This window comes from Dasypus novemcinctus, chromosome 10, assembly GCF_030445035.2.
Source record: "Dasypus novemcinctus isolate mDasNov1 chromosome 10, mDasNov1.1.hap2, whole genome shotgun sequence".
Classification (NCBI taxonomy): domain Eukaryota; kingdom Metazoa; phylum Chordata; class Mammalia; order Cingulata; family Dasypodidae; genus Dasypus; species Dasypus novemcinctus.
This window is the reverse complement of record NC_080682.1, coordinates 11,731,731-11,744,914: the sequence shown is the minus strand read 5'-3', so window position 1 is coordinate 11,744,914 and position 13,184 is coordinate 11,731,731. Positions and strand designations below refer to the sequence as shown.

The following is a 13,184-nucleotide window of genomic DNA, read 5'->3' as shown; positions in this document are numbered from 1 at the left end:
TCAAAATAAACTGTTAAAATGTCAAAAAAAAAAAACCAGTTGGCTGTAGAGGTGAGGGTTTATTTCTGGACTCTCAATTCTATTCCACTGATCGATGTGTTTGTCTTTATGCCAATACCATGCTGTTTTTTTTTTGTTTTTAAAGATTTATTCCTCTCCCCTTTCCCCCTGTTGTCTGCTGTGTCCATTCACTGTGTGTTCTTCTGTGTCCCCTTGCATTATCCTGTAGCACTGGGAAACTGCATCTCTTTTTTGTTGCATTATCTTGCTGCATCAGCTCTGTGTGTGCGGCGCTACTCCTGAGCGGGCTGCGCTTTTTTCATGCAGGGTGGCTCTCTTTGTGGGGCACACTCCTTGCATGTGGGGGACCCCTACTCAGGGACACCCCTGTATGGCATGGTACTCCTTGCACATGGCAGCAGCCCTGCGTGTGGGCCAGCTTACCACATGGGTCAGGAGGCACTGGGGATCGAACCCTGGACCCTCCATATGGTAGATGGATGCTCTATCAGTTGAGCCAGGTCCGCTTCCCAATTCCATGCTGTTTTTTTGTTTTTTGTTTTTAAAGATTTATTTTTTATCTATTTTTCTCCCCTTCCCTGCCCCCCATTGTCTGCTCTCTGTGTCCATTCACTGTGTGTTTTTCTGTGTCCACTTGTATTCTTGTCAGCAGCACCAGGAATCTGTACCTCTTTTTGTTGTGTCATCTTGCTGCATCAGCTCTCCATGTGTGTGGTGCCACCCTGGGCAGGTTGCACTTTTTTTTGCACTGGGTGACTCTCCTTAGAGAGTGCACTCCTTGCACATGGGGCTCCCCTACATGGGGGACACCCCTGTGTGGCATGGCACTCCTTGTGTACATCAGCACTGTGTGTGGGCCAGCTCATCACATGGGTCAGGAGGCCCTGGGTTTGAATCCTGGACCTCCCTTCTGGTAGGCAGATGCTCTATCCATTGAGCCAAATCTGCTTCCCAATACCATGCTGTTTGACCACTGTAGTTTTGTAGTATGTTTCAAGGTATGGCAGTGAAAGTCTTCCCACATCAGTCTTCTGTTTTAGAATGCTTTTGGTTATTCAGATGTACTTTCATTTCCAAATGAATCTGGTAATTGCCTTTTTATTTCTGTAAAGCAGGCTATTGGAATTTTGATCGGTATTGCATTAAATCTATGAATCAGTTTGGGTAGGATTGACATCTTCACAATATTTAGTCTTCCAATCCATGAACATGGAATGTTTTTCCATTTGTTTAGGTCTTCTTTGATTTCTCTCAGCAGTATCTTGTAGTTTTCTGAGTATAGGTCCTGTACATTTTTTGTTACATTGATTCCTAGGTATTTGAGTTTTTTTGTTGCTTTTGTAAATGGAATTTTTTCACCGTTCTCCTCCTCAGATTGTTCAATATTAGTGCACAGAAACATTACTGATTTTTGTGTGTTGATCTTGCATCCTCCTGTGGAGAAATGGCTGGAGGTTAAAATGTTTCCATAACAGAAATGAGGGTATGGACCTTAGACCATCAGGTCCCTTCAGGAGGGAACACTGTCCTGAACAACCTATAATTATTTGCAGAAAGAAACCTTGCACAGCATACATGGGAAAAATGTGGACGTGATTGCTCTGGCAAAATGTTATCTAAAGAATAAAAAAGTAACTATAGGGAAGTGGACTTGGCCCAATGGATAGGGCGTCCACCTACCACATGGGAGATCCAAGGTTCAAACCCCGGGCCTCCTTGACCCGTGTGGAGCTGGCCCATGTGCAGTGCTGATGTGCACAAGGAGTGCCGTGCCACGCAGGGGTGTCCCCCATGTAGGGGAGCCCCATGCGGGAGCCACCCAGTACGAAAAGAAAGTACAGTCTGCCCAGGAATGGTGCCGCACACACATAGAGCTGACACAACAAGATGACCAAGATGACGCAACCAAAAGAAACACAGATTCCCGGTGCCACTGATAAGGATAGAAGTGGTCACAGAAGAACACACAGCGAATGGACCCAGAGAGCAGACAACTGGGGGGCGGGGAAGGGAAGAGAAATAAATAAATAAATAAATAAATCTTAAAAAAAAAAAAAGTAACTATAATCCCATCCCTGAGATATTCAATAAACAACAATGTGGAAGGTTGGGTAGAGGTTCTTAGTCCTTGAGACTCTAAGTCCCCTGTTCCCATTTTTTACTAATTTTTGTGTCTGTTTCTTAAGTTCTGCAGGCCTCCCATTCGAGCCATTCTTTCATTGAACTGTTCTCAACATCCTGCCACTTTGCTGAACTCATTTATTAGCTCAAGTAGCTTTGTTGTAGATATTTCAGAATTTTCTAAATGGGTGCACAGAGAGCTGGTGCAGCAAATCATGTCATAATGTCATCTGTGAACAATGAGAGTTTCACTTCCTCTTTTCCTATTTGGAAGCCTTTTTTTTTTTTCTTCTTGTCTAATTGCTCTAGTAGAACATCCTAACACAATACTGAATAACAGTGGTAATAGTTGACATCCTTGTCTTGTTCCTGATCTTAGAGGGAAAGCTTTCAGCCTTTCCCTATTGATTATGATGTAGGCTGTGGGTTTTTCAAATATGCTCTTTATCATGGTAAGGAATTTTCTTTCTATTCTTATCTTTGAAGTGTTTTTATCAAGAAAGGATGCTGGACTTTGTTGAATGCATTTTCCACCTCGTACAAGATCATCATGTGTTTTTTCCTTCAAATTGTTAATGTGGTGTAGTATATTAATTGATTTTCTTATGTTGAACCACCCTTACATACCAGGAATAAATCCCACTTGGTCATGGTGTATATTTCTTTTGCTATGCTGTTGGATTCTGTTTGTAAGTACTTTGTTGAGAATTTAGGGAGTTTGGTTTGTTTATTTTCTTTTCTTGTAGTATCTTTATCTTGCTTTGGCATTGGTGTGATGTGGGTTTCATAAAATGTGTTGGGTAATTTTCCCTCCTTTTCAATTTTTTGGAAGAGTTTAAACAGGATTGGTGTTAGTTCTTCTCGAAATGTTTCTTAGAATTTACCTGTGAAGCCATTTGGCCCTGGACTTTTTTTTGTTGGGAGATTTTTGATGACTGAGTCAATCTCTTTAAATGTTTGTTAAGTTATTGTATTTAAATGTTCTTATATACGGGAAACGGACTTGGCCCAGTGGTTAGGGCGTCAGTCTACCACAAGGGAGGTCTGCGGTTCAAACCCTGGGCCTCCTTGACCCGTGTGGAGCTGGCCCATGCTCAGTGCTGATGCATGCAAGGAGTGCCCTGCCACACAGGGGTGTCCCCTGTGTAGGAGAGCCCCACGCGCAAGGAGTTCGCCCCATAATGAGAGCCACCCAGCGCGAAAGAAAGTGCAGCCTGCCTAAGAATGGTGCCGCCCACACGGAGAGCTGATGCAAGATGATGCAACAAAAAGAAGCACAGATTCCCGTGCAGCTGACAACAACAGAAGCAGACAAAGAAGATGCAGCAAATAGACACAGAGAGCAGACAACTGGAGGCGGGGGGGGGGGGGGGAGGAAGGGGAGAGAAATAAATAAATAAATGTTCTTATATTTAAATGTTTGTTAAGTTCTTATACTTCTTGTAGAGTCAATGTAGGTGATTTGCATGCTTTTAGGAATTTTTCCATTTCATCTAGGTTATCTAGCAGTTTATCATAATATTCTCTTATGATCCTTTTTTATTTTTTTTGCACAATTGTAACTTTCCCCTTTTCATTTCTGATTTTATTTATTTGCATCTTTTTTTTGTTTTGTTTTGTTAGTCCGGCTAAGGGTTTGTCAATTTTATTGTTCTTCTCAAAGATCTCTGTAGGGAGCCGTCTCTCTCTGCCACTCTCGACACAAAACGCCATGATTCATTTGTGTCACGCTCCAAGGCCGCCATTCCTTGGTTTCCTACTTCCTCTTTCTTCCTCCCCTTTGTTCTCCCTTCCTGCCACAACTCTGGTAACCACGGCAGCACGCATGTGCAAGGCGCGAAACTCTGCAAACCCAGCGCGAACTTTCAGCCAATCCCCTCCTTGGACGCCTGCCACCCGCAAGACCAGCCTATCACCTATGGACACGCTCCCTTCCCTCAGTATAAATTCTAATGCCCTACCCCCAATAAACGAGACTTGATCAGAATCCTGTCTTGTCTCCATTCTTCGTGTCTCTTGTCCCCGTCTCTGTGTCGTCTGCTTTGTTTCTAGATTCCCCGAACTTGGTTGGACAGGAGACGTCCTGTCGTGTTGGCCTGGCCCACGAGCAGGCCCTGTCAGATCTCTATTGTTTGGGTTTTTAAAAAAGATTTATTTCTCCCCCTCCTTTGTTTTGCACTCGTTGTTTTGCGCTCATTGTTCTGAGCTCATTGTTTTGCCCTTGCTGTCTGCTTTCTGTGTCCATTAGCTATGTCTGCTTGTCTTCTCTTTAGGTGGCACTGGGAACTGATCCTGGGACCTTCCAGAGTGGGAAAGAGGCGATCATTCTCTTTTGCCACCTCAGCTCCCTGGTCTGCTATGTCTCATATTGTCTCTCCTGTGTCTCTTTTTGTTGCATGATCTTTCTGCACCAGCTCTCTGCACACGCCAGCCCTCCTGCACAGGCCCATACACCACAGGGGGCCAGCTATCTACTTGGGCCAGCTTACCACATGGGCCAGCTCGCCTTCACCAGGAGGCCCCAGAAATAGAACCCTGGACCTCCTATATGGTAGATAGGAGCCCAATGGCTTGAGCCACATCTGCTTCCCTCTATTGTTTTTTGTTCTCAATTTCATTTATTTCTGCTCTAATCTTTATTATTCCTTCTATTCTGCTTGCTTTGTGAATGGTTTGCTGTTCTTTTTCTGGTTTCTGTAGTTGTTCAGTTTAGTTCTTTCATTTTACCTCTTTCTTTTTTAATACAGGCATTTAGGGCTATAAATTCCCCTCTCAAACTACCTTTGCTGTATCCCATAGCTTTTTTTTTTTCCCATTTACTTTACTTTTCTGTATTTATTCTCCCCTTTCCCCAGATGGTACTCTCATCCATCTGGTCATTGTTTGCTCACCTTCTTCCCATGAGAGGGGAGTGCCCAATGGCCTGAGCCACATCCACTCCTGTGGCATGTGGCGTCTGCTGGCTTGTGGCCTCTGCTTGTTGCAGCGGGGACAGAGTCTAGCATGTTGCAATGGGAGGTGGCATCTAGCTCCTTTGTGGTGGGACGCAGCATCTAGCTTGTTGCTGTGGGAAGTGGCATTCTCATCTTCTTTTAGGAGGCACTGGGACTGGAACCCAGGACCTCCCGTGTAATAGGTGGGCACCCAAGTGGTTGGGCCACATCTGCTTCCCCCCATTAGTCTGGATAAGCTGTGTTCTCATTTTCATTTGTCTTAATGTATTTACTAATTTCACTTAGAATTTTTTCCTTGATCCGTTGATTGTTTAGGAGTGTGTTGTTTAGCCTCCACACATTTGCAAATGTTTCCATTTTCCATTTAAAAAACAATTTATTGGGGGGTGGGGGATATATGGGGACCTCATATTTTTTGACTGTAACATTAAAAAAATAAAGACAAAAATTTTATTGAAGTGTATCATTCATACATGACATGCATAAATAATGAGTGTATAGTAAAAGTTGTGAACTTACAAAAATATTCATAACATCATACAGGGCTCTAATACATCACCCCCGCACAAATACCTTGCATTGTTGTGAAACATTTGTAACAAATTATGAAAGAGCATCATCAAATTATTACTACTAACTATAGTCCATATCTTACATTTAATGTATTTTCCCCCTAACCCTCCCTATTATTTTTTTCATAAACCATATAATTTATCTAAAGTGCACAATCAATGACATTTGGTATAATCACCTAGTTGTGCATTCATCACTTCAATATTAGAGCATTGTCATTACTCCAAAAAAACAACAGGGGAGTGGATGTAGCTCAGTGGTTGAGCACCTGCTTCTCAGGTTGAAGTCCTGGGTTCAATCCCTGGTACCTCCTAAAAGAAAAAAAAACAAAACAAACAAAGCAAAAAAAAAAAACCCTATCATAAACATTTTTTTAATTAAAAATTTTTAAAAATTTAAAATTAAAAATAAAAACCCTATCACACCCATATTTTAGCACTACTAATCACAAATCTATGTGAAGCACCAAGTTTTTTTAATAGATCATTTATTTTATTTTATTTTATTTATTTATTTATCTCCCCTTCCCCACCCTGTGTCTATTTACTGCGTCTTCTTTGTCCGCTTCTGTTGTCATCAGCCACACGGGAATCTGTGTTTCTTCTTGTTGCGTCATCTTGTTGTGTCAGCTCTCCATGCGTGTGGCACCATTCCTGGGCAGGCTGCACTTACGGGGCACACTCCTTGCACATGGGGCTCCCCTACGCAGGGGACACCCCTGCGTGGCACAGCACTCCTTGCGCCCATCAGCACTGCCCATGGGCCAGTTCCACACGGGGTTTGAACCGCGAACCTCCCGTGTGGAAGGCAGACGCCCTATCCATTGGGCCAAGTCCACTTCCCTAATTGTAGATTTAAATAAATTAGTTCTTAATAGTGGCTGTGTTTAAGAACAAGCTCGCAAAATTTCTAAAACTTCTAACAATTGCGTCTTTTAATCTATTACTAGCCGCCTCCCCTGTCTGCAGGTAGGGTGGTCCTTGCCAGGCAGGCTGGCCTGGAAAAGGAGTCAGGAACCAGGACTGTTAGGCACACCGGTCTTGTTCGGCTGGTGGTGGGCAGAGAGGACCCCATGGAGTCTGAGCAGTTGCTGGATGGTAGCCTCAACCATCTTGTGGAGGGGAAGGGTCAAAGCGACCTGGTCTGTCTTTCCTGTGTGGCAAGTCCAAGGAAGCGTGAGGTCTCTGTTCTGGCAGGAGGGTAGATCAGACTCCTTTACTTACAATATATAAAGACTGACTCAGGTAAAGGGGGTTTGTCGCCGGACTGCGCTAGCTCTAGAACCAAAGCTGCTCTTGCTGAGCCTTTCCGGCGGTCTATGCCTCATGACGAGGGCTCCTCAGTTGACTAGGGACCCCTGTGTGCACTGGGCAATGCAAGGACACGCTTCTCCTCACCCTGAATGGGAGCAAGCGTCTCTGGCCCGACTTTGCACACCCAGTGCCTGGCTCACAGGGGGTGCTTAAGAAATGGTTTAAGGAACGAATGAATGAATTTTTGGAAGGTCTGAATGTGCAGGTGTCTTGGAGTCCAATGCTCCTGAATTTGATTCCCGGTCCTTAGTCACCTGAGCCGGCGACGTCTTCTGTAAATGGGAACAGTAATAAAACCTGCCTCCTGGAGCTGCTGTATGGATTAAATGAAATAACAGCTACTTACTGTACTCTGTGAAAGCAGTCTTCAAATATTTGCTGAAGGCATGCATCTTCTAAAGCATTCTACTTACGTCATCTTTCATTCATTAATTAGTTCTTTTTCATAGCATTTATTGAGCATTTATTAAGCCAGGCACTGACAATTTAGGCTGGACCGGCGGCTCGACCGCAGGTGGACGGGGAGGGGGCGGGGCATCGTGGAGCCCCGCCCCCTGCGACGAGGCCCAACCCGCTTCGCGAGGGGCGGAGCCCCACCCCACCCTCCACCCCCCACCCCCGCCGCCGCCGGCCCGGAAGTGGGGTTGGGGCGGCTGCGTGTTTCCGGCGGCGCCGAAGTGGCCTCTACCTACGCGGGAGAAGTCCCTCCGGCCGAGCCTCCTCGGGGAAGATGTTCTACCACGTGAGCGCGGCGCGGGGTGGGGACGGGGCGGCCGAGAGGAGGGCCGAGGGGCCGCCTCTGGCCTCGTATCCCTGCGGCGCTTTGCCGGATCTCCACCCCACTTGCCCCGCAGATCTCCTTGGAGCATGAGATCCTGCTGCACCCGCGCTACTTTGGCCCCAATCTGCTCAACACCGTGAAGCAGAAGCTCTTCACCGAGGTGGAGGGGACGTGCACGGGGAAGTGAGTGCCCTCTGTCTGCAGCCCCCTGCCCAACTCCTCATCCTTCAAGGTCCGGCCACCCTTTCTGGGACGCCCTGTCATCTCCCTGGCACACCAGGCAGTCAGTTGCCTCCTGGTTCGGGTTTCCTCGGCGCCCTCTTCACAGCTGGACCGTAGGACTTCCCTTGCTCAGCTGAGATCATTTCCCTATTTCTTCAGCTTCCTCTGAGGAGAGTTTGGGGGAGGAAGGAAGAAGGCTGACTTGTCCTTCTCTGGGCCTTGCGCAGAGACATCTTAGAGGTGATGTGAGTTGGGCCTCTAGCATCAGAATAACTTGCAGCGTTTCTTGAAATGCAGGTTCCTGAGCCTTATCTCAGCCCCACAGAATCAGGTCCCTGGGAGTAGGCCTGGGAGTCTGCATTTTAACAAGGTTCTCCCAGGTGATTCTGAGGCATCCCAGAGTTTGAGGGCTGTTGGCTCAAAGACTGCAGCTTTGTGCATTTATCGTGAAATTCCGGGGGCAGTGTTTGGCCTTATAGGTCTGTGTCCTGTCTTCTTTTCTGGTCATTAACCTCTCTGAAGACAGGGGTGCTGTCTCCTTCCCCTTCGGGTCTCCCATCCTAACCCCTCAGCCTGTGGCTTTAGAGACTCTTCTGCAGCAGCACCTTCCTCTTTCTCATCCTCCTCACAGGTATGGCTTTGTGATTGCTGTCACCACCATCGACAATATCGGTGCTGGCGTGATCCAGCCAGGCCGAGGCTTTGTCCTTTACCCGGTTAAGTACAAGGCCATTGTTTTCCGGCCCTTTAAAGGGGAGGTGGTCGACGCAGTTGTCACGCAGGTCAACAAGGTGAGGCTATACTTTGGGAAGGCAGCAGGCTGGTCCCTACGAAGATCTAGGGTGGGTTCTCCTTCCACTCCCCCTGTCCTCGGGCAAGTCACATCACCTATTGCGCTGCAGTTTCCTCTCCTGTTAAATGAAATAGTAATCCTGCCCTGCTGCGCTCAGGGGACATGTGGGTCAATATTAATAATCAAAACAACAGTAGTTTGCATTGATTGAGTGGTAACTGTGGGCTAGGTAATGCGCAGAGCCTCATGGCGACTCCGAACGGTGAATGCTTTCCTCCCTTTTTATAGATGCTGAGATTTAGGGAAGTTAAGTGTACTGGCCAAGGTCATGTGGCCAGCCAGTGGCTGTGTCGGTGTTCAAATCACGGCTGACAAGTCCCAGGCCTAAGCTCTTGACTACTAACCATGTTGGCTTAATTTAGAACAGGGGTTCTTAACCAGGGGTCCACAGACTCCCAAGGGCTCTGTGGAAGGATTTTAGGGGGTCTGTGAGCTTGAATTGAAAATTCAAAGAAATATTATGCTTGTGGGGACATGTTGGTACAGGTGTGATATATTTATTACTAGGTCCACACTATACTGTGTAAGGGGTCTGTGGAACAAAAAAGGTCTTAACCTTTTAAGTTAAGTTTAGAATGAGAGGATAAAGAAAACAAAGGAGAAGTAGGGGGCTGCAGAATAATTTAAAAACAGGAAGAAGACTATTAAGAATCAGATAAAGATAAGAAATTTATCTTTGGGGGACAGGAGGAAAAGCAAGACCACGCATTTTCCTTCTAGGTTGGACTCTTCACAGAAATTGGGCCCATGTCCTGCTTCATCTCTCGACATGTAAGTTGAGGCACACTGGGTTGGACCGAGTAGGAGACTCGCTTGTTTATGACCATCCGTTGAAGCATCCATTTAAAGTGCTGATCCAGTCTCCCTTTTCTTTCAGTCCATCCCTTCAGAGATGGAGTTTGATCCTAACTCCAACCCACCGTGTTACAAGACAATGGATGAGGTGAGTGGATAGGAAGAGGGCAGCATGAGGGAGGTGGGAATGAGCCACTCTGAGGGGGGGCTGTTGGTCTGGGGGGTCTGAGTACACTGGTCCCCTCTCCCCAGGACATTGTGATCCAGCAGGACGATGAGATCCGCCTGAAGATTGTGGGAACACGTGTGGACAAGAATGACATTGTGAGTCTCTTGCCTGCCTCCCTGCCTGTGCCAGGCAGAACCAGCAGTGATTGATTTCTCACCACCCAGAATTCCAGAATTTCTGTGCTTTTCTGCTGGAAAAAAAGGGATGGGCGGGCAGAAAACCTGGGGCTAGGAGGTGGAGGATGATCTGTGCCTGCCTGGGCTTCATTTCCTTTTCACTTTCCCTCCTGCAGTTTGCTATTGGCTCCTTGATGGACGATTACCTGGGTAAGTGCCTGGCCATGCATGCCAGGGCTGCTGCCTGGAGAGGGGGTGGGTGGGGTGTGGTGGATATGGAGCATAATGTCTGAATCCCAGACACACGAAGCTCTCGTGTTGTCTGCTTGGGAGATCCAGGACATATGCCCCTTGGGTTGGGAAGTACATGGCAGCTCCAAGCTCTGGGTCTAATTGATGTGCCTTTCCTGTTTTCACAGGGCTGGTCAGCTGAGCATGGTGGCCTCCTACCTTATTTGGTTCTGATCTAGGACGCGTGACTGTCACACTTCCTGTGTTCTCCAGAGACCCAGTCTGGGTGCTGTAAGGGAGACAGGGAAGATTCCTTGTTTCCAGAAGACATCCAGCTCTTCTTGTGACTTAGGTGCTGCTCCCAGATTTTTGACTTTGTGTTCTAACCATAAAAGTTGCTTGGTTCTCATGGAAGTGTTATCTCCTCCTTTCTCTGGCAGCAACAACTCATTTAAAAAGACTGTGGAGCCAAATGCTCGCTAACCCCTCTTTTATTTGGCTTGATGCCTTAACCAGCCTCAGCCACCTAAGGGAGCTAACTCATTTGCCAAGGCCAAAAGTGGACTCATTGAGGGCAAGACACAGTGCCATCATTAGAGCCATTCTGAGTCCTAATCTAGTTCTAGAGAGTTTGCCCTACAACCCCTTCCTCCCTACATGCCCTTTTAAAAAAAACAAAACAACAATTTATCTGGGAAAGAGGAGGAGCAGGTTGTTCATATCAAGAAGATAATAATGGCATTGATTTTGGGGTCCCAACACAGCTCTTCCTTATGGGTACATCAAAGAGGCTTTTGTTTGTTAATTGATTATTTTGCAATTCCACTAAACTGTAAACTGAATCAAAGATGTGAAAGGCTCATAATCTAGTTTGGGTAACAAAAAAATTACATGAAATGAGTACAAGAGCAAACACACATGCCACCCTTTCTCTTTGCAATGCTATTTGTCCACCTTTGAATACCTTTCCCAGCTTGTCTGCTTGTTACCTACTAACCTATCAAATCTGAGTTCAATTTTTTTTTCCAGCTTTCCCTGACTTCCTTGGAAGCAGAGCTATGTAGTAGAAAGCGTGGTTTTTGAATCGCTACAATCCTAGGTTTCCGTCCCTAGCTGAGTGACCTTATGTTTCCTCATTGTGAAGTGGTTGTGAAGTCATTTTTGGATGGTTGCTGTGACTATCAGAGATGATTCTTATTAGCGGCTGGCACAGTGCCTGGCCCATGACAGGCACTCAGTTGTTACTTATAAAGTTTCTTATAAAATGCATGTGAAGTAAGCCTTCTCAACTGGGGAGATTTTGTCCCCCAGGGGACATTTGGCCACATCTGGAGACATTTCTTGGTTGTCACAATGGGGGGTGGGGCGGGGGCTGCTACATGCTTTAGTGGGTAGAGGCCAGGGATGCTGTAAACATCCTTCAATGCACAGGTCAGCCCCCTGGCAACAAGACTTGTCTGCCCCCAATGTCAGTAGTGCTGAGGTCGAAAACCCTGATCCACAACACTGACTGGAATGTGGTAACAGACACTCAAATGTGGTTTCCTTCCTCTTGCCTTCACAGCCCTGGGCAGACTAGGCTCTTCTTTCAGCTTCCTGTTCATACCTCTATACTGTGACACAAAACATTCTGCTGTCATGGTCCCTCCCCCTTCATTTTTTTATGTAAAGTGTTCTTTTAAATTTAAATTTTGAGAATTGCAGATTCACATGTACCCTTTTCATTTTTGTATTCCTATACTTCTCAGCACTGCATGCTAGGTTTTTCAAGTTCATCAAATCCAGGCAAGTTTCTGTGCTGGATTTGCAATGAATTTTCTAGTAGAAACCATGTTACAATTGTGATTGATATTATTCCACTATACCCTAAACTGATAACACAGGTTTTGAGGGTTTTCCCTGGACCCCAAACACCATTTGGTGTCTCATTTAGGGTTAGCTTCTTCCCAGGTTCTCAACTAGAATCACCCACTTGAGAACTTGTGTGGGGGGTGACCAGGAAATCACACTAGGCCTGGAAGGAGACTGATGGACTGAGAAGCAGCTCAGAGAGCCTGAGCAAGAGGCACCAGGGAGGATGTGTGAATGTGGGGTGGCACCAAGAAGACTGGCACAGTGTGGGCAAGGGTCTCATCTGATTACTTAAGGTTAGTGTTATAGGAAAATATGAAGGTGACAACCTCTTAAAGAGGGCACAAGCTCACAGGGACAGTACTGGCACTGTGCCAAGCCCTTGAGGCCCATTACCTAGTTCTGTGATCCCACTTTACAGTGGCTGGAACAGGTCAGAGAGGGGAACTAACATGCCTATGGTCACGTAGCTAGTGAGTAGTAGAGTTATGGTCAGTTTTTTATTTTTTATTTTAAATAACTTTATCTCAAATTCAAATACATAACAGAAGGCAGCTTAACAAGTTATGGAAGCATTACTCCTAAGAAATTCCAGAGAGTGGATGTGGCTCAAGCAGTTGAGCACCCACCTCCCACACGGGAGGTTTTGGGTTTGGTTTCCAGTGCCTCCTAAAAAACAAAACTACAACAAACAAAAAGAACAACTCAGGGAGAGTGGAGGCGCTCAGTGGTTAAGTGCTGCTTCCCACATACGAGGTCTCAGGTTCAATCCCTGGACCCTGGTACCTCAAAAAAAAAAAAAGGTTCTTTCCAGGCACTTTTATCTCATCTAATTCCAACCGCTAACTCAGTTGTTTCTCTAGTGTTCAGAAAGTTACACAGATGAACACAGATTAGTTAAATGACATAGTCAAGGTCTCCTTATTAATGAAAAAAAAATGAAGAGAAAAAATGCTTAATCATATTCCTATCTCACAAAACCAAACCCCATATTCTTTTTTTTTTACTTGAGCATTTATATATATATATAGCTTTTGCTACAAAAACATTACATTGTTAACTATAGTCTATAAATTACATTAGTTATATTTTTTCCATGTATCACCACATTCTTAACACTGTGA

General features: G+C 45.7%; 1 protein-coding gene across 1 annotated transcript; it reads left to right on the top strand.

Moving 5' to 3' along the window:
- Positions 1 to 7,580: 7,580 nt before the first annotated feature.
- POLR2G (RNA polymerase II subunit G) lies at positions 7,581 to 10,618 on the top strand. Its single transcript, XM_004449227.4, has 8 exons — positions 7,581 to 7,724; positions 7,837 to 7,946; positions 8,617 to 8,776; positions 9,559 to 9,609; positions 9,716 to 9,781; positions 9,886 to 9,957; positions 10,155 to 10,188; positions 10,398 to 10,618. The coding sequence occupies exons 1-8, from the start codon at positions 7,713 to 7,715 to the stop codon at positions 10,409 to 10,411; spliced, it is 519 nt and encodes a 172-aa protein (XP_004449284.1). The 5' UTR covers positions 7,581 to 7,712; the 3' UTR covers positions 10,412 to 10,618.
- Positions 10,619 to 13,184: the final 2,566 nt, after the last annotated feature.

What these genes read in the sequence shown, in the direction of transcription:
- POLR2G (XM_004449227.4), top strand. An exon ending in GAGGGGACGTGCACGGGGAA is followed by an intron (nt 7,947 to 8,616) that starts GTGAGTGCCCTC and finishes TCCTCCTCACAG; the next exon opens with GTATGGCTTTGTGATTGCTG. An exon ending in TTGTCACGCAGGTCAACAAG is followed by an intron (nt 8,777 to 9,558) that starts GTGAGGCTATAC and finishes TTTTCCTTCTAG; the next exon opens with GTTGGACTCTTCACAGAAAT.